Source organism: Lepidochelys olivacea (assembly GCF_965140295.1).
Source record: "Lepidochelys olivacea isolate rLepOli2 genome assembly, chromosome: 17".
Lineage (NCBI taxonomy): Eukaryota > Metazoa > Chordata > Testudines > Cheloniidae > Lepidochelys > Lepidochelys olivacea.
Window position 1 is genome coordinate 23,017,469 of NC_140427.1, and position 18,677 is coordinate 23,036,145.

General features: G+C 50.4%; 1 protein-coding gene across 1 annotated transcript in view; it reads right to left on the bottom strand.

Moving 5' to 3' along the window:
• Positions 1-17,022, bottom strand: part of MPO (myeloperoxidase) — a 73,342-nt gene extending 56,320 nt beyond the window's left edge. The window contains exons 1-3 of the mRNA XM_084650636.1: positions 16,973-17,022; positions 8,836-8,913; positions 4,650-4,743 (exon numbers count right to left, since the gene is read on the bottom strand). Of these exons, the coding sequence (XP_084506762.1) occupies positions 4,650-4,743; positions 8,836-8,913; positions 16,973-16,979 (179 nt within the window). The 5' untranslated portion in view covers positions 16,980-17,022. The remainder of the gene's footprint in view (positions 1-4,649; positions 4,744-8,835; positions 8,914-16,972) is intronic.
• Between the last annotated feature and the right edge of the window lie 1,655 nt (positions 17,023-18,677).

Here is an 18,677-nt window from a genome sequence, read left to right on the forward strand (position 1 = left end):
ATAAATTTGTTAGTCTCTAAGGTGCCACAAGTACTCCTTTTCTTTTTGAGAATATAGACTAACATGGCTGCTACTCTGAAACCATATTGTTTTGTAATTCATTTGTATGGTCTTTATGAGAGGGAGCGCAACTCTGGAGGGGCCCTCGGGCATCAGGCTATCCACCATCGGATCCTCCTGCTCAACCATTTCTTCTGCCTGGAAGCCCATATTGAGGGTGATCCCACAGAGTAGCTCCTGGTGAGCCCTGTGGTCAATCAGTGGCGGTCCTGAGACTGATGTGCATGCCACTGCCTCATCTGGGGAAGAGGAGGAAGTGAGGTGCTGCAGGTTGCCCTTATCTAGACCCTCCTGTGTGTCCTCATATGCCTGGTCACTTCAGGGCCCTGCAGGGCTTTGACACCTCTCGAGGTGTCGCAGAACTTGGCACCGCCTCAGGTACTAGGCCTGGAGGCGCGGTTGCTCTTGTGGGTCTGGGGGTGGCCTAGAGAGAGTGGCCTCCCTTGTCCTTGATGGGTGCCTGCGTGGCGACCTGGAATGGTGTCACATAGATTGTCCGGACCCAGAGGCTCTGGAGGAGATGCTCTGTTGCTGGTGGTAGGCCCATGGGGTCCAGAAAGGCCACTGACCCGGAGGAGGCCATTGTGGCTGCCAAGCTGGTTGGGATTCTCTGCTGGCTATTGCTCGATGTCTGCTATAGCTAGAGGGCCAGAGTCGACCTCAGAGCTGGAGGATACTGATGGAGAGGACCAGGGTGGTGCCGAACGTTCAGCGGTCGCAGGGTGCCGGGGAGCTGGGGAGGGGTGCCTGGCTGACCAGGACCACGAACGGTACTGGGAGTCTCGGGACCGAGATCAGTGTCTTGCACTCAGCGCCGGTGAGGTCCGGTGCCGGGCGACCAATGGTGTTGGGGACTGGCGTGCAGTCGCCGCGGGTGCCGCTGGCTGGTTCGACTCTGGTGCCATAACTTCACTCTGGGTTGTGGGCACCAAGGAATAGTAAGACGCCGAGCTCGAATGGGAGTGGTGCTGAGATGGTGACCTCAAGTGGCGCACCATTGCCGGCTTCCCTCTGGACCGCCCCCTTTTAGGTGGTGCCAGAGGCTTCTTCCTGCACGGGAGGGGGTTTGGCACCGACAACTCAATGAGGTCTTTTTCTGTCTCAAAAGTGTCGGGTGTGGAGGGGTGTTCAAGGACCTCCTCCAGGCCTTCATCGACACTGAATCAGGTGGGTACCAGAATTAACAGGGCCTGTGGTGCCGGAGTCGATGGTGCTGGTTCTTGGCTCAGGCTCGAAATGTGTCTTTGCGTGTCAGGAGCATCTTTGAGCGGTTTAGTAGCTCTTTGGGAGAGCGCCCTCTTTCCCCTTGCTTGTGCTGCTTAGTTGGTGCCGGAGAGGTCGACCAATGCAGAAGTTGGTCGTCCCATCTCAGTGCTGGTGATTTACGGTGCCTGGGTGGTGCTGGGTCGCGCACGGATGCCAGGGCACTTTGCACCGAGGAAGCTGGGGCCAGTGCCGCTCGGTCAGAGGCCGGTGGTTGTAATGCAGCCTCCATGAGCAACTGCTTAAGGCGAAAGTCTCTTTCTTTCTTGGTGTGCAGCTTAAAGGCCTTGCAGATTTTGCAGCGCTCTGCCTGATGAGACGCTTCCAGACGCCGGAGACAGGAATCGTGGGGGTCGCTGTTAGGCATAGACTTGCGGTACATGGCATAAGCTTTGAAAACCTGGGCTTGCAGCATGCCCCACGGCCCCAGACTGGTGCTGGAACTAGCTTCCAGACACCTGAAACAATGGAGTTCTAACGAACTGGCAACTATCTAAGAACAAGACTGAAAGGCTAAGGGATCTCTCGCAAGCGAGAGAGAGAGAAAATATTCCAACACCGCCACGGACAATAAGAAGGAACAGAAGGGGGGGTCGGACTGGCAGGGCAATATATCCCCTGCCATGAGGGCACCACTCTAGGGAGTTCCCCTGCCGTCCTGATGGGAGCGGCTAAGGGGGAAAGTTTCCAACGTCCATGCACGCAGCGCACGCACACCTAATTAGAATGGACGTGAACAATCACTCAAAGAAGAACTTTCATTATGACCTGATTTGTTCAGCTGTGCTGAGTCCCCAGGTTTTTCAATGTGTGTTAATTATGTGGAAAGTTTGCAGGGTTGAATAAGGTGTCTGGAAGCTAGATGGGGCCCAGGAATACCTGTGACTCAAAAAAAAAGTGATTTGTTAACATTTAGCTGAAAACCCTCAGAAGATTCAGCCTTTGCTCCCAGATTGCAGCTAGCAAGAGATGTTAAGAGTAACAAGAAGGGTTTCTTCAGGTATGTTGGCAACAAGAAGAAAGCCAAGGAAAGTGTGGGCCCCTTACTGAATGAGGGAGGCAACCTAGTGACAGAGGATGTGGAAAAAGCTAATGTACTCAATGCTTTTTTTGCCTCTGTCTTCACAATCAAGGTCAGCTCCCAGACTGCTGCACAGGGCAGCACAGCATGGGGATGAGGTGACCAGCTCTCTGTGGAGATAGAGGTGGTTAGGGACTATTTAGAAAAGCTGGACGTGTACAAGTCCATGGGGCCGGACGAGTTGCATCCGAGAGTGCTGAAGGAATTGGCGGCTGTGATTGCAGAGCCATTGGCCATTATCTTTGAAAACTGGTGGTGAACGGGGGAAGTCCCGGATGACTGGAAAAAGGCTAATGTAGTGCCAATCTTTAAAAAAGGGAAGAAGGAGGATCCTGGGAACTACAGGCCAGTCAGCCTCACCTCAGTCCCTGGAAAAATCATGGAGCAGGTCCTCAAAGAATCAATCCTGAAGCACTTGCATGAGAGGAAAGTGATCAGGAACAGCCAGCATGGATTCACCAAGGGAAGGTCATGCCTGACTAATCTAATCGCCTTTTATGATGAGATTACTGGTTCTGTGGATGAAGGGAAAGCAGTGGATGTATTGTTTCTTGACTTTAGCAAAGCTTTTGACATGGTCTCCCACAGTATTCTTGTCAGCAAGTTAAGGAAGTATGGGCTGGATGAATGCACTATAAGGTGGGTAGAAAGCTGGCTAGATTGTCGGGCTCAACGGGTAGTGATCAATGGCTCCGTGTCTAGTTGGCAGCCGGTATCAAGTGGAGTGCCCCAAGGGTCAGTCCTGGGGCCGGTTTTGTTCAATATCTTCATAAATGATCTGGAGGATGGTGTGGATTGCACTCTCAGCAAATTTGTGGATGATACTAAACTGGGAGGAGTGGTAGATACGCTGGAGGGGAGGGATAGGATACAGAAGGACCTAGACAAATTGGAGGATTGGGCCAAAAGAAATCTGATGAGGTTCAATAAGGATAAGTGCAGGGTCCTGCACTTAGGACGGAAGAATCCAATGCACCGCTACAGACTAGGGGCCAAATGGCTAGGCAGCAGTTCTGCGGAAAAGGACCTAGGGGTGACAGTGGATGAGAAGCTGGATATGAGTCAACAGTGTGCCCTTGTTGCCAAGAAGGCCAATGGCATTTTGGGCTGTATAAGTAGGGGCATTGCCAGCAGATCGAGGGACGTGATCGTTCCCCTCTATTCGACATTGGTGAGGCCTCATCTGGAGTACTGTGTCCAGTTTTGGGCCCCACACGACAAGAAGGATGTGGATAAATTGGAGAGAGTCCAGCGAAGGGCAACAAAAATGATTAGGGGTCTAGAACACATGACTTATGAGGAGAGGCTGAGGGAGCTGGGATTGTTTAGTCTGCAGAAGAGAAGAATGAGGGGGGATCTGATAGCTGCTTTCAACTACCTGAAAGGGGGTTCCAAAGAGGATGGCTCTAGACTGTTCTCAATGGTAGCAGATGACAGAACGAGGAGTAATGGTCTCAAGTTGCAGTGGGGGAGGTTTAGATTGGATATTAGGAAAAACTTTTTCACTATGAGGGTGGTGAAACACTGGAATGCGTTACCTAGGGAGGTGGTAGAATCTCCTTCCTTAGAGGTTTTTAAGGTCAGGCTTGACAAAGCCCTGGCTTGGATGATTTAACTGGGAATTGGTCCTGCTTCAAGCAGGGGGTTGGACTAGATGACCTTCTGGGGTCCCTTCCAACCCTGATATTCTATGATTCTATGATTCTATGATTAATTGTTGTAAATTGAGGAAGATGCACTGTATTCTTAGATGAAAAACTGAACCCAACCTTAACTATGGAATAGCTGCTGTCAATTCCATAACAATTATGTCAGAGCACAGGTAACCATGAGGCTCACAGGCAGGTCGTGCATATACGAGAGGCCCATGGGGACAGACTGTCTCTGTCCCTCCATCTCTTTTACTGTCATTTTCTACTAAGGACAGTTAAATACCACCTTATTGACACCCCTTTTGTAGCCCTGCTCGAGAATGTCACCAATCACAGATTAGGGCTCAGGCATTGTCCTACTTGCAACCTGGAGTAGAAGAGTGCCTTGGACTAGGGTCAGATATTGGACTGCAGCATATTACATATGGAGAATTACTGTGGGCCAGATTTTGACACCTGTGCTCAGGATGAGTTGCACCTTACTCTGCAAATAGTGACACTGAAATCAATGGAGCTACCTACTCATGGAGCAGGGAGCTATTCACCATGCAGAAGGGTGTGACAGGCTGACCCTCTGTAAACAGGGAACTCACCGGTTCCGGGTGTACTTATATGCTGCATCCACCAGCTGCTTGGCTTCATCAACACTGCTCAGAAGGGACGGAGCCGACAGCATCCCTGAGATATCTAGTCCAAAGAGAAGAAGGAGCATGACATGAGGATACCTCCTTCCCACAAGTTCACTCCACAAATCAGGATTTGCTGTATATATTGGAGCAAGTCTCTGCCCATCGCAAGTGGAATCTTCCCTGAGGCTCACCATCTGGCCTCTGTCCCGCTCTCCTCAGATCGTAGACTCACTCTTACAGCTATTCAATAGCCACAGCGCTTGGGCATTCAAAGGTTAGGTTTCCTTTTTACTATTAGCTCTCCCATATAGTACATGTTGCATCAAATTCTACCCAAAATTACTGACATGTGCTTTGAAACTTGACTCCAGTTTCATGTAGCTTTTGTCTGAGAATTGCCCTGTTCTCTTTGCACTATTATTTCTCCACATGGTACCCACTGGGGCAGGTTCTGCCTAGTTGCTTCTATGTGCCCAAGCTGAACTGAAGAGCTCTGTGTAGCTTGAAAGCTTGTCTCTTTTACCAATAGACACTGCTCCAGTAAAAGACATTATCTCATCCACCTTGTCTCTCTAGCTGAAACAGACATTTATAGAGCAGAACAGGTTTGGATTTCTTTTAAGTTTAGTCTTTACTCTGAATTTCTTGGGCTCATAACAATTGTTTATGGGATAGTTACAACATCCCTGTTATGTTTGTTATCCTAAACTACTGATATGTACTCTGAAACTTGATTTCACTTTAATGTAGCTTTTGTCTGAGAATCGTCTTGATTTTAAAAAAATAATAATTTGCTTTTCATTTTTATGGCCAGATCTACTGGTTCAGGCTAACGTTTTTCTGCCCCTTGGAAGCAGCACAAAGCAGCAAGTACTGGCCATGGAAGTTGGGTTTACAGCTGCTTTGCATCTCCACAGTATAGCAAAGCAGTTGGAATACACTTTTTCCTCCCTCTTTCCTGTCCACATTCCCCTGAAGACACATTCTGGTTTCCACCTCCCTCCTGCTATCCCCTGTGTACCACTACACATGCTCCCCTCCTCCCCGCTCCCCCGAATAGGTCTGGTGCAATGGGTAGTTTCTGAAATGAAAGGTACAGAGCTAATTGTCTTTCCCATTACTCTTCATCACTGAAAGTCTGGAAGAACAATGAGAGAAGACAGACCTTTTGCAAAAGGGAAATTCATAGTGAGTTTCTCTGAAAAAAATTATTATTCTTCAGCCTCTGCCAAAAAAGAAACTTTCAGTTATGAAGAAAAATGAAGAATTCACAATTTATGCTAAAAATTATTTGTGGCATTACGCCCCATATTCTTCATGGTATTATTATCATGATATGAGTATGGCATAATTATGATATATTTGGTACAAGATAAGGCATGTGAGATATCATTGAAGAGGTTATGATTTACTGAATATGATTATCCTATTTGTATGTATGTATCATTCTGGTATCTGAAGTTAGATATATTGAAATGTGCTTACACCTGGGGAACACCCACTAGATAGAATGCAATCAGTCTAGATGGCTGGCTGGGAAGGGCCATTAGGGAAAACAATAGGTCTGAGAAGATGCTAATCTCCGACGGGGGAGCCTTTCTGAGGACGCTACAAACAGCATCTGATTCATGGCTGCTGTGGCCTTACAGAGACATGTGGCCAAGTCACTTGGTACTGGACTCCATCATAGAATACCAGTGTTTTTTCATTAAAAGGCATGGGTTGGCGACAAAGTTGGCGACAAAGGGTTTCCGCCATTTGCAAAAACTATTTAAGGCAGGGGAGTGACGTCATTGGGGTTCTTCTTGGACTCCCCGCCCAAGAGAGACTGCTGGAAACATCTGAGGAACAAGGACTGGAACTGGGGAGAATGGCTGGACCCAAGCTAGAGGGGTTTCTAGCCTGTGAAAGGAATAACGGGTTTTAAGTTGCAAGAAAGTGCAGCTTGCTCTCAAGACTCTGCAAACTGCCTAAATCAACACTTAGGGTGAGAATTTGCTACCGATATCCAATTTCTTTAGTATATTAAGCTTAGATTGCATTTTTGTTTAGTTGCAAGGTAATCTGCTTTGATCTGTTTGCTATCTCTTATAATCACTTAAAATCTATCTTTTGTAATTAATAAACTTGTTTTTGTTTTGTCTAAAACCAGCGTGTGGACATTATAACTTGGGGCAGAAAACTTTTGCATCTCTCTCTCCACGTTGAGGGAGAGGGCGAACTTCATGAGCTTACAGTTCTCTGTGCAGTTCTCTGTGCAGCACAAGACTGTATAATTTTGGGTTTACCCTCCAGAGGTGTGGTGTGCCTGAGAAGCTGGTAAGTACCCTAGTTGTATAGCCTTCCCATGCAGGGGCTGATCAGAAAGCCTGTTTGCATGTTACAACAGGTGTGTGTCCCTACCTGTGTGTATGCTGATCGAAAGAGCAAGCTTGGAGAGCTTAGCAACTTGTCACAGCAGCACAGTGTGAGAGGGAACCCAGGCTGGTGGGTCTGGGAGGCTCAGTGGTACCCAGTTCCAGGTGGCACCCCAGGGGGAACCCGTGACATTATTGTACAGTTATTTAGCTAGATCTATTCAAAATTCACCTCTCTGCCAATTATTGTATGGACAGACAATGTCCGAGCTGAGATCATTTAAGAAAAAAAATGGTCTGATACGGCGTGCTAAATTTCTTAAAGAACCCATTTAAAATTCATTTTAACTTATAAACAAATTAGCAGATTTATATGTAAAGTCTCAGAAAATTCCTTCCAGATTCAAAGAGTAAGTGCTATAAATTTGGGAGACCAGGCTGCATTTTTCATGCCTCGATGGTCCCTCTAAGGACAGTGGGCCCAGCTTTCTTGTGTCTGCAGCTGGACCTGATTAGGAATGTGGGGTGGCATCTGGGGCCAAGGAAGACAGAAGGAAATTTGGGTAAGAGAGGATAGCAAAAGCCTGGGGGTTGGAGAAGGAGGGAGGCCAGGAGAGACTTGCCTGCTGCCCTCCCCAAGCCAAGAAAGCCAAAGGGCTGAAGAAGGCTGAGGGCCAGGGGAGCAGCAAGGGACTTGTCCAAGTCTGAAGAAGGCTGAGGGCCAGGGGAGCCCAAGGGCTGAAGAAGGCTGAGGGCCAGGGGAGCCCAATGACTTGTCCAAGTCTGAGAACAGACAGTGTGAGAGGGTGCTGGACCATCTCCTGGAGGAGAAAGGATGCCAGGTAGGAACGCAGGGAGTTCCTGATGGACAGAGCAGGGAAGGATTTCAGATAGAAGGAGCTAGGGGGCTCCTGGATAAAAAGCAGACTAGAACTTAAGAAGAGCCCTGGGGCTGGTGGAAGGTCTCGGAGCTGTACAGATGCTGTGTTGATGGGCTGTATTCAAGGACTTGGAGAACGGTTTGAATTGTTGACATTAATAAACCAGCCCAAGCAGAGGTATTATTGCCCACAAGAAAGCCACTAGTGAAGTTCTTGAGCACCATGAGGAGGAAAAGCTGACAGGGCCCCTGCAAATATCATGCCTCTCACAAGGGAGCAATTAGGGATAAAGAGAATCTGTCTGAAGCCTTGTGGCTCTGTGGTTAAGATTGAGTTGAGTTCTGCACTTAAACCAAGTGTCCGAATCCCTGCTTTAAGAGCAAAACTCAGATTAATCTGAACTGTGCAGCCACAACTGGTGCCTCCATAATTAAATGCAGAGAAATCTGTAGCTAAGGTTGAGTTTTGAGGGAGATTCAGTCTCTGTTGGGCATGCAGCATGCAGCACATCCTCCCTAACATTATAGCATTTGCTCTCTGAGTACTGAACGAATATAAATAAAACCAATAACATCTCTGTTCGACATGGCTGAACAGGAACAGGACACTAGCTGTCAGAAACTCGCCATCCTGTAGAATGACCAGTGCAGGAGAGGGAAAGGGCACTTGGGTCTAAGCGATTCTGAAAAGGCAAATTATCAACTGCTGGTTTGTTTTCCTGAGCAAGCTGTTTATTTCTTTTGTGGTTCAGCTTTTCTCTAGGGAAGATTTCTGTGCAGGTGACATGTTTAATTCCTGATGCCATTGTAATTTTGCACTTTTTCCTTCTCAAAAATATAAGCCACTTTTTTAAAAAAAATCTTTTTCAAACTTATTATAGAGAGCAGGAGGGGCAGGAGAAAGGGGCAATACCTTTCAAGGAAGGTCCAGATCCCTGGCACAGGCTCAGCGTTACCAGGAATCCGAAGAGGGTGATTGCTGGCTTCATCCCTGGAAAGATACACAAATACACCTGGGTTAGTGGCAATGAAGGGTGTCCAGGATTCACAGATTTCACCCACCCATCAAAACAGCTCAATGCCCAGAGCTCTGACTGCCCCTCTCCTCGGTAAGGTTCAACTCCAGGCCAAAATCTCCTGCCTTTGGGTACAGATGGAGTCAGCTCCCAAGAAGTGAGGGGTTATTTTCAATCCAGAAGAGAGCCGCTGCCACGGTACACGGCAGCCGAATCCTCGGCTCATTCATACCACTGCAAGTCAGGCATAACTCCACCGAAGTCAATGGCTTTACCTTGGTACAAAACCACTGGGCAAGGAGCTGGAAGCCCCGTAGGTGAGTACCTGCACCTCAGCCCCTCTGCTCAGGTGGCACATCCTCTTGCTATTATCTGGTGACAACAGCAGAAAAGCTCATTGCATCACACCCTTTTGATGTGTGAAGTCACTTCCACTGTGTTCAATGGTGTGTCCCATAGGAGCACCTCCTGCGTGCATCGCTCCCTGAGGAGCTGTGAGGGCAGTGGTCCCCTCCTGCGTGCATCCCTCCCTGAGGAGCTGTGAGGGCAGTGGTCCCCTCCTGCGTGCATCGCTCCCTGAGGAGCTGTGAGGGCAGTGGTCCCCTCCTGCGTGCATCGCTCCCTGAGGAGCTGTGAGGGCAGTGGTCCCCTCCTGCGTGCATCCCTCCCTGAGGAGCTGTGAGGGCAGTGGTCCCCTCCTGCGTGCATCGCTCCCTGAGGAGCTGTGAGGACAGTAGTTCCCTTCTGTGGAGCAGGAGGGACTTGTAAAAGGCTCAGTTCTGAAAATGTAGAAACTAGAATAAGAACTGGCCAAGAGAGGTGTAGCAGGAGAAAGACTGAGCCACCCTCCTCCCTGCTCCAAAGGTAACTTTGGTGGGGCGCGGACAGGGCAGTGGACCCAGTTGGGCACAAGGTAGGGGGTCGCTGGGGAAGGCTCTGGGGGCAGAGTCTCTCTGCACAGCCAGAGGTAGGGATATTGCACATGCCCCTCCCTCTGCTGAGATGTCCACGGGGGCACGGGCACTCCAGGGAGACACTGGTGCTGTGAGTCAGGCTGGAGCTGGATGCCCAAGCCCAGAGGCACGTTCTCCCTGCTCCTGTGGTCCCAGCCTCCCAGGAGCCAGCGGGATTGGCTGCCCTGGCCCAGGGAGATGGGGCTGGAAGTTCCTCCCAGGGGCAACACATTGTGCCCCCCCAGTATCAGCAGGCAGGAGTCATCTATGCCTGAGACCTTTAAAAGAGCTCAAGTGTCAGGATTAGTGTGGGGAGCACAAGTAACATCTAAATCCAGGAACTATGCCAGGGATGCCGCTGGTATGGGGATGCCCTCTACAGCTTGGACTGTCAGGAGCAGATGAATGGTGTTAAATGAGCAGCAGTACAGCAAGGCCTACAGGCCTCAGCTGGGATCAGCCCCATCGTGCCAGGCTCTCTCTCTCTATAGCGAGAGACAGGCCTTGGTCCACAGACTTTACAACCAACCAGACAAGAGGGCACAGAGAGATCAGGCGTTGCAGCCAAGGTCCCCAGGAGTCTAGAGCAGTTCCAGCAAATGAACCCTGAGTCTTAGTCGGTACAAAACCGCCCTTCTTCTCCACCTAGCCTTCTCTTCAGCAGGGAGCTGAGTCTCATGGAGTCATACAATCTAAGGGGCCATTGTGATCATCTCATCTAAAGCACAGGCCATTGGACTTCCAAGAACCAATTCCTGTTTGAACTAGGGCTGATCTTTTAGAAAAAACCCCCAATCTTGATTAAAAATAGTCAGTGATGGAGAATCCGCCACAACTCCTGGTAAACTGTTCCAACGGCTGTTAAAAATATTCCTTATTTCCAGTCTGAATTTGTCCAGCTTCACTTTCCAGCCATTGGATCATGTTACACCTGTCTCTGCTAGACTGAAGAGCACTCTTTTATCAAATTTTTCTTCCCCATGTAGTTACCTACAGTCAGTGATCAAGTCACCCCTTAACCTTCTCTTTGTTAAACTAAATAGATTGAACTCCTTGAGTCTATCACCATAGGGCAGGGGCGGGCAAACAGCCAGGTGTGGCCCAGCCCCCGCCTCCTATCTGACCCCCCCGCTTCTCGCCCCCCTGATGGCTCCCCCGGGACTTCTGCCCCATCCACCACCCCCTGCTCCCTGTCCCCTGACTACCCCCTGCCGCCCCATCCAATCCCCCCCATTCCTGACTGCCCCCCCAGGACCCCTGCCCCATCCAATCCCCCTGTTCCCTGCCCTCTGACCACCCCGACCCCATCCACACCCCGACCCCTGACCACACCCCCGAACGCCCCTGCCCTCTACCCAGCCCCCGCTACCCCCTTACCACACTGCCTGGAGCACCGGTGGCTGGCGGCGTTACAGCCATGCCGCCCAGATCACCGTCTCAGGCCGCGGCTCTGCAACTGCGCTGCCTGGCCACCCAGAGCATTGTGCCAGCAGTGCAAAGCGCTGAGGCTGTGGGGGAGGGGGAACAGCAGGGGAGGGGCCGGGGACTAGCCTCCTGGGCCAGGAGCTCAGGGGCCGGGCAGGAAGGTCCCGCGGGCCATATATGGCTCGCGGGTCATAGTTTGCCCACCTGTGCTACAGGGCATAATTTACAAGACTTTAATTATTCTTGTGGCTCTTTGAACTTTCTCCAGTTTCTCAACATCCTTCTTGAATTGTGGACACCATTCTGAACACAGGAGTCCAGCAGCAGTCGCACCAGTGCCCGATACAGGAGTAGAATAACTTCTCTAGTCTATCCAAGATTCCCTGTTTATACAGCAAAGGATTGCACTAGCCCAAAGGTCCCCGAACTGTGGGGTGAGCCCCCTAGGGGGGCATGGAGGAACCTTCGCAGGGGGCGGGGGGCCAGCCCAACCCCCACAAGGAGTGGGGAGAGAGCGCTATCCAACCCTGCCCTGCCACCAGCTCTGCTCTGGCCCCACCCCCAGCCATGGCCCCAGCTCCCAGACCTGCGACTGACCCGTCCCCAGCTTCGTGGCTCCACACCTGGCCAGGGGCCCAGCTGCCAGCCCCCAACGTGGCCCGGCTGCAGCTCTGTTCCTGGCCTCACCACTGCCTCCAGGCTCGGTCCCTGGCCGCAGCTCTGGCCACAGCCCCAGACCCACCCCCGGCAGCAGTAGGGTTGCCAGGTGTCCGGTTTTCTACCAGAATGCCTGGTCAAAAAGGGACCCTGGTGGCTCCAGTCAGTGCTGCTGACTGGGCTGTTAAAAGTCCGGTCGGCAGTGCAGCAGGGCTAAGGCAGGCTCCCTACCTCCCGTAGCTCTGCGTGGCTCCCAGAAGCAGCGGCATGCCCCCCCCCTCTGGCTCCTACACAGAAAGGCAGCCTGGGGGCGCCACACACTGCCCCCACCACAAGCGCCGGTTCAGCAGCTCCCATTGGCCGGGAACTGCAGCCAATAGGAGCTGCGGAGGCAGCGCCTGAAGACAGAGCAGTGTGCAGAGCCTCCTGGCCATGTCTCCACATAGGAGCCGGAGTGGGGTGTGACATGAACTGGGACCCTATAGATCATTTTTGCAAGTAAAGGCCTGTAGTGGCCCAAATCTTACATAAAGGGGGTCATATAAGGTGTCTAAGACAAGGTTATGGTTTGCTGGTTATGATTATGCTGTATATGTGTATATCTGTATATGTGTATCATTTTGTAGTTAAAATTATGAATATTGGCTCTGTACTGTCTGTATTTCAAACCTGTGCTATGCTTCTGGGGAACACTCCAGACAAGTTGGTGTCAGCTCTGCCTAGCCTGCTTGGTGGCCCATTAAGGACCATCAGACACAGGCACCAACTTTTGTCAGCGCCCGTGGATGCTCACGCCCCCCTGCCCCTCCCCGCCCCTATTGGATCCCTCCCCAAATCCCCACCCTGGCCATGCCTCCTCCCCCGAGCGCACCACGTTCCCCCTCCTCCCCGCTCCCTCCCTGGCTTGCCACACAAAACAGCTGTTTTGCAGTGCAAGAGCTGGGAGGGAGTGGGGGAGAAGCAGGACCCAGAAGCGCGCTCGGGGGAGGAGGTGGAGCAGAGTCGGGGGTGAGCTAGGGTGGGGCGGGGAGCTGTCGGTGGGTTCACAGCACCCACCAATTTTTCTCCATGGGTGCTCCAGCCCCGGAGCACCCATGGTGTCAGTGCTCATGCCATCAGCGACACAACTGACCCATTGAGAGAAGGCAGACATGCCTTGGGACTCAGCCAGGTGTGCAGGGACCTGCCTAAGGACAGAACTCTGAGGGTTTTCCAGGCCATGTGCTGGGCAGCTCGTCCTTGGGACAAAGAAAGAGACCACATGGTAGGAGACTATAAAAAGCTGCTGCAGCTCATCCATCTTGTCTTCAATCCTGCTTCTTACCTCTGGAGGGACTTCGCTGCACTGAAGCTTTGAACCAAGGACTGAAAGACCCATCCCAGCTGTGGATGTTCTCCAGAGACTTGATTTGAACCTGCAGTTTACTCTATCACTGCTGCAAGCCTGAACCAAGAACTTGGCCGTTACTGTATGTCATTGATTCCATTGAACCAATTCTAGCTCTCATCTCTATTTCTTTCCTTTTATGAATAAACCTTTCGATTTTAGATTCAAAAGGATTTGCAACAGCGTGATTTGTGGGTAAGATCTGATTTGTATATTGACCTGGATCTGGGGCTTGGTCCTTTGGGATTGAGAGAACCTTTTTTCTTTTACTGGGACATTGGTTTTCATAACCGTTTGTCCCCATAACGAATGGCACTGGTGGGGATACTGGGAAACTGGAGTGTCTGAGGGAATTGCTTGTGTGACTTGTGGTTAGCCAGTGGGTAAAACCAAAGTCTTCTCTGTCTGTCTGGTTGGGTTTGCCTTGGTGTGCATAGAAATCCCAGCCTTGGGCTGTAACTGCCCTGCTTTCAGCAATTCATCCTGAATTGGCACTCTCAGTTGGGTCCCGCCAGAACCAGCATCATTACAGGGGGACATGCTGCTGCTTCCAGGAGCTGCTTGAGGTAAGAGCCAACTGGAGCCTGTACCCCTGAGCCTCTCCCCACAACCCAACCCCTGATCCCTGCTCCCGCCTTCCAAACCCTTTAGTCCCAGCCCGAAGCACCCTCCTGCACCCTAAATCCCTCATCCCCAGCCACAGCCCATGCCCCCAGCCAGAGCCCTCACCCCCCCTGAACCCCAATGCCTTGCTCCAGCCGGTGAAAATGAGCGAGTGGGGAGAGGGAGCAACGGGGGGGGGGGGCTCAGAGAAGGGGCGGGGCCTCCGAGGAGGGGCAGGACAGGGGGCAGGGCAAGGGTGTTCAGTTTTGCGTGAGTAGAAAGTTGGAAACTCTAGGCAGCAGACCCAGACTCCTCCCCCTCACCCCTGACTGTGGGCCCCCCCACCCCAAGACATGGCCCCACTCCTGGCCCTGACTCCGGGGGGTGGGGCATGGACAAGGGGAAGGAGAGACACCACCATCAAAAGTTTGGGGAACCACACTACATTAGCCCTTTTGACCATGTTGCACTGGGAGCTCATGCTCAGCTGATTATCCTCCGTTGTCTCCATGTTGACTCATCTGACCAACATTTGTGAGTGATGTCGTCCTCCAGGGACCCCAACTCAGAGAATACAATGAGGGCCCAAACTACAACTCCCATAAGGCAATGCACTAGCAAAATGAAATTTAGTGGGTTTTTTTAACTGATCTGAAACAAAATGTTTCAGGTCAAGTTAATAAAATGACATATCATAGAATCATAGAATCATAGAATATCAGGGTTGGAAGGGACCCCAGAAGGTCATCTAGTCCAACCCCCTGCTCAAAGCAGGACCAATTCCCAGTTAAATCATCCCAGCCAGGGCTTTGTCAAGCCTGACCTTAAAAACTTCTAAGGAAGGAGATTCCACCACCTCCCTAGGTAACGCATTCCAGTGTTTCACCACCCTCTTAGTGAAAAAGTTTTTCCTAATATCCAATCTAAACCTCCCCCACTGCAACTTGATATTCTGATATTCTGATTTGTGTTAAACTGACCCACAATGAAATATTACAATTTGATTTTCCCAATAGAAAATTAGAATTTTTTGGCAAAATTGAAAATTTCGCAAGGAAAATTTCAATTTTTGTAGAATCTGTATTTTCTGTCAGAAAAGCATTCTGATGCATAATTCCCAGCCAGTGCTATTAACGGCATTAAGCACTTTAGAGTGTGCAAAACTGCTGAGATGGGGAGAGCAGGATTTTAACAGTGGGACTAATTCACAAGTTTTGCTACAGCAATATAACATAGAAGCTGGAATTCACAGAACCCACAGGAGTTCCCAGAGCTGCTGTTCTGGGTACCACTCGCTGGGGACTAGTGTTCTTACCCCAGCTCAAAGTTACAGGAGCCAGTTCTAGTCAGGAGCACGCAGTGGTGTTCACCCCACCTCAGAGGAGCTGCTGGCTACCAGCTAGTGCCAGACGACCCTGATTCTGGAGATCAAAGGTCACTAAGCACCACTTTGCCTCCCAGATGGCTGGGGGCCAGAGAGATCCCCAGTGGTTGCTCTAATTTATGCTATGCTGCAACTGCTCCCTATGGAGCCATCCAGCAGCAGAGACTATCTGGAGCAGTGTGCTCTGGCCATACCTCCACCTTCCCTCAGATCACCCCCCAGCAGGCCCCTGGGCCTGGGGCTGAGCCAAGAGAGGTGCAGGGCCATGCTGCCCTCCTTGCACCAAGCTATACCCTGGCTTTGCATTTCCTGTAGGCCTGCAGAGCCAGTGTACAGGGCTCTCCGCGGCGGCCCAGTCAGGTCAGTGATGGTTCCAGACACAAGCAATGTTCGCAGCTATGGATGAACACTGTGTGTGGCACGGGGTTGCCAACTTTCATGATATTTGTTGCTTTTCCTAGCCCCCAGCTCCCGAGTCATGTGATTATCTGAGACTCTCAGCTATCATATGAGGTAGAAAAAGTGTAAATTTCTACACTAATTCTTGTAGAGAAAAGCTTGAAAACATGACCAGAGTGCAGGATAAAGCTCCAGAATCAGAAGCCAAAGGCATATTATTATTTTAAGCCAATCTCATGATTTCTGAAGCCTGACACATGAATCCTGAATCTTCTGGGTTGGCAGCATTGGTGATAACTGGAGAGGGTCTGGAATTTTTTGATTAAACATTTTTTTTTCACTCAGAAATGTTGATTTGTTGAAACTGAAACTGTTTGCAAAACAGTTTCAAGTCTGACAAAACACCTGGCTTAAAAAAATAAAAAATAAAAAAATTTAAAAAAGAGATTAAAAAAAGTCTTGAAATTGTCAGAATGGAAAGTTTCAGATTTTTGAGTCAAAATGACATTTCATTTTAAAATTTAAATAAACTTACACTAAAAGAGGTCTTTTTAATAAAGGAAAGAGTCCAAATCAAGACAAAATGTTTCAGAATTATAAAAATAAAATGTTTCTGTTGACCCAAACCCAATTTTTTTTCTTATTTTTTGGTTTTGGAAAATTTTCAAGCTTTTGATTTTTGTCACAGATCAGGCCAGGAAAAAATTTCAAAATGTTGAAAATGCTCCTTTTCCACCCAGCCCGCATCACGGTGTTTAATTCTCCCGCAGTGGCTACTCCAGACTGGTGAGACTATTCCAACACACCTAGAGGACAGGCCCTGGGTTGGGGGGACAGGGCTGGGCAGCCTCACAAGCACAACAGTGGATGAAAGGAAAACATAATCAAACAACTCAGATCTCTGGCTGCTTTCCTTTGCCCCGACCCCCACAATGAAGATCACCCCCCAGCAGATCCCTGGTACAGTGCCTGGCTCAGCTGAACACTCTGCAGCCCTAGGCAGGCAAGCGTTACTACCAGACAGAGCCTGCTGGCCACACAGCAGAGACAGTGCCCAACGCTGGCACAGGTCACATGCCGCGGCGGCTGCCACACCGTGCAAAGCACTAGCAGGGACTTAACCGAGCTTTCCACAAGCAGCTCCCTGCACACCCTCCTAACAACCATGCCATTTTAGCAGCGGTGCTGCTCAAGCACATACAAGCATTAAACCTGCAGCATCTCACCTGCCATCTTCTGTTCCTCTGCGCATTGCAGCCTGGACCCCTGCACTTTTATCTCAAGGCAGGGGCAGCTCCTGCTGGGCGGGACCTGCCAGGCTGCGGGAAATGCCCAGTTGGCATGAATTGGGCAGGGCCAAGAAAAAGCTCCGCCCACTTCTTGCCACCTCCCAACTCGTGATCCTGAAAGGACCAAGGCTTAGGGGCCATGTCACTGGTGCGCCCTGGCTGCTGTGTGCAACCAGAGAAGGCAAAACAACCAGAGCATACCAGTGAGTCTGAAGGTGCAGCTCCGCCCCTCACCCCTATGCCTGGCTGGAGGGAGCCTAGCGCTAAAGCAGTGATTCTGTCGGTTTTCTCAGGGAGAGCCTGGACTGAATGTTAGGGAGGTTTTAGTGGCAGAGTGGAGGGGCTGGGACGACCCCAGGGGCTGTCTGGCATTTGCTTCCCCATTAGTTCTGTTAATCCCTCACTACTGTTCCTGACTCTGTGCTGAAGCTGCCTTGCCCCGGTCCCTGGGGAGTCTGTGCCACTAGTTCTAAGTGCCTTTCCTCCTGTGCTGGACCTAGCCCTGTCCTTCCTCAGCTCCATGCTTTCGGTTCTTGTCTTCCTGCTAATACAGTGTATTATTCCTGCACTAGCCTAAAACATTCTTCGTCTTCTCACAGGCGGTGTTAGACCAGGTGCCTTAGCAAAATCCACAGTAAAATCAACTCATGGCAAGATAGAGCCTGAATTTCCCTGTATATGTTACCACAGCTGGCTTACACAACCGTGGCCGTTCTTATGCAAACCTGCAGAGCTGGCAGATGCTTCAAGCTGTTATCTGTGCATTTGCTCTGCGGTCTCATACTACTTGCCCTTTGTAAGATGATCGATCTGTAGAAGATGCCACTGAAAAGTGTTCTGGCAGGCCTATGCTGATATATGTGTTACGCAATGAAGAACTCCTGCTTTCATATGGCATTTGAAAAGCAATGGCCTGGAGCTGTAACTGCATCTTGAGATTCGAAAGCCAATTTAATGCTGCAGGAGTGGCCAGGTGGATTCCCCCTTGTGCCAAGCGTGAATGTGGCAGTCGAAGAACTTATTAAACCCCACTAAAAACCAGTGCCTGGTCTCACGATAACTGGATCTTCTGGGGGAGAGTTTGTCTCTTGAAAGCTCCTGTCCATGCTCATTGTGGACTTCTCCCAGGAGCTGACCACAGAACAACACTCTGCAGGAGCATGCATCTGAGATTCCCTTTGTGTTTTGGGGCACCTGTCTGCCAAACATCACCTTGAGCCCCAGAGCCCTCGCTGTTGCCATTTCCACCAAAACGGAATCATTACTGACCTAGGCTGAGGTGACACCAGGAAACGTGGCAACACTCCCAGAGCAGAGACTTCTTGCCTAGCCCCGAGGGGATTCCCTGGTCTCACTAGCTGAAGGGATGCTCATGGGAACGTCAGGCTTTAAACATTCTAGACACCCCAATGATACAGACAGACCCTCAGTGCAGCTGGAAAAAAACAGAATGGTGTTTCTATTTGGGGTCTATGTGTGTCCCTTAGTGAAGGTGGTTACCCATGCTGAGATATCCCCAGCCTGGGAGGAGGAGGAGAGCGCTGCTGGACTGGCCTGCGCCTCTTCACCATCATGGTTTGGCTGCCAGACCATTTAGATGAGCAATACTTTGAATATGGCACTAAACTACAGATCATGTCCA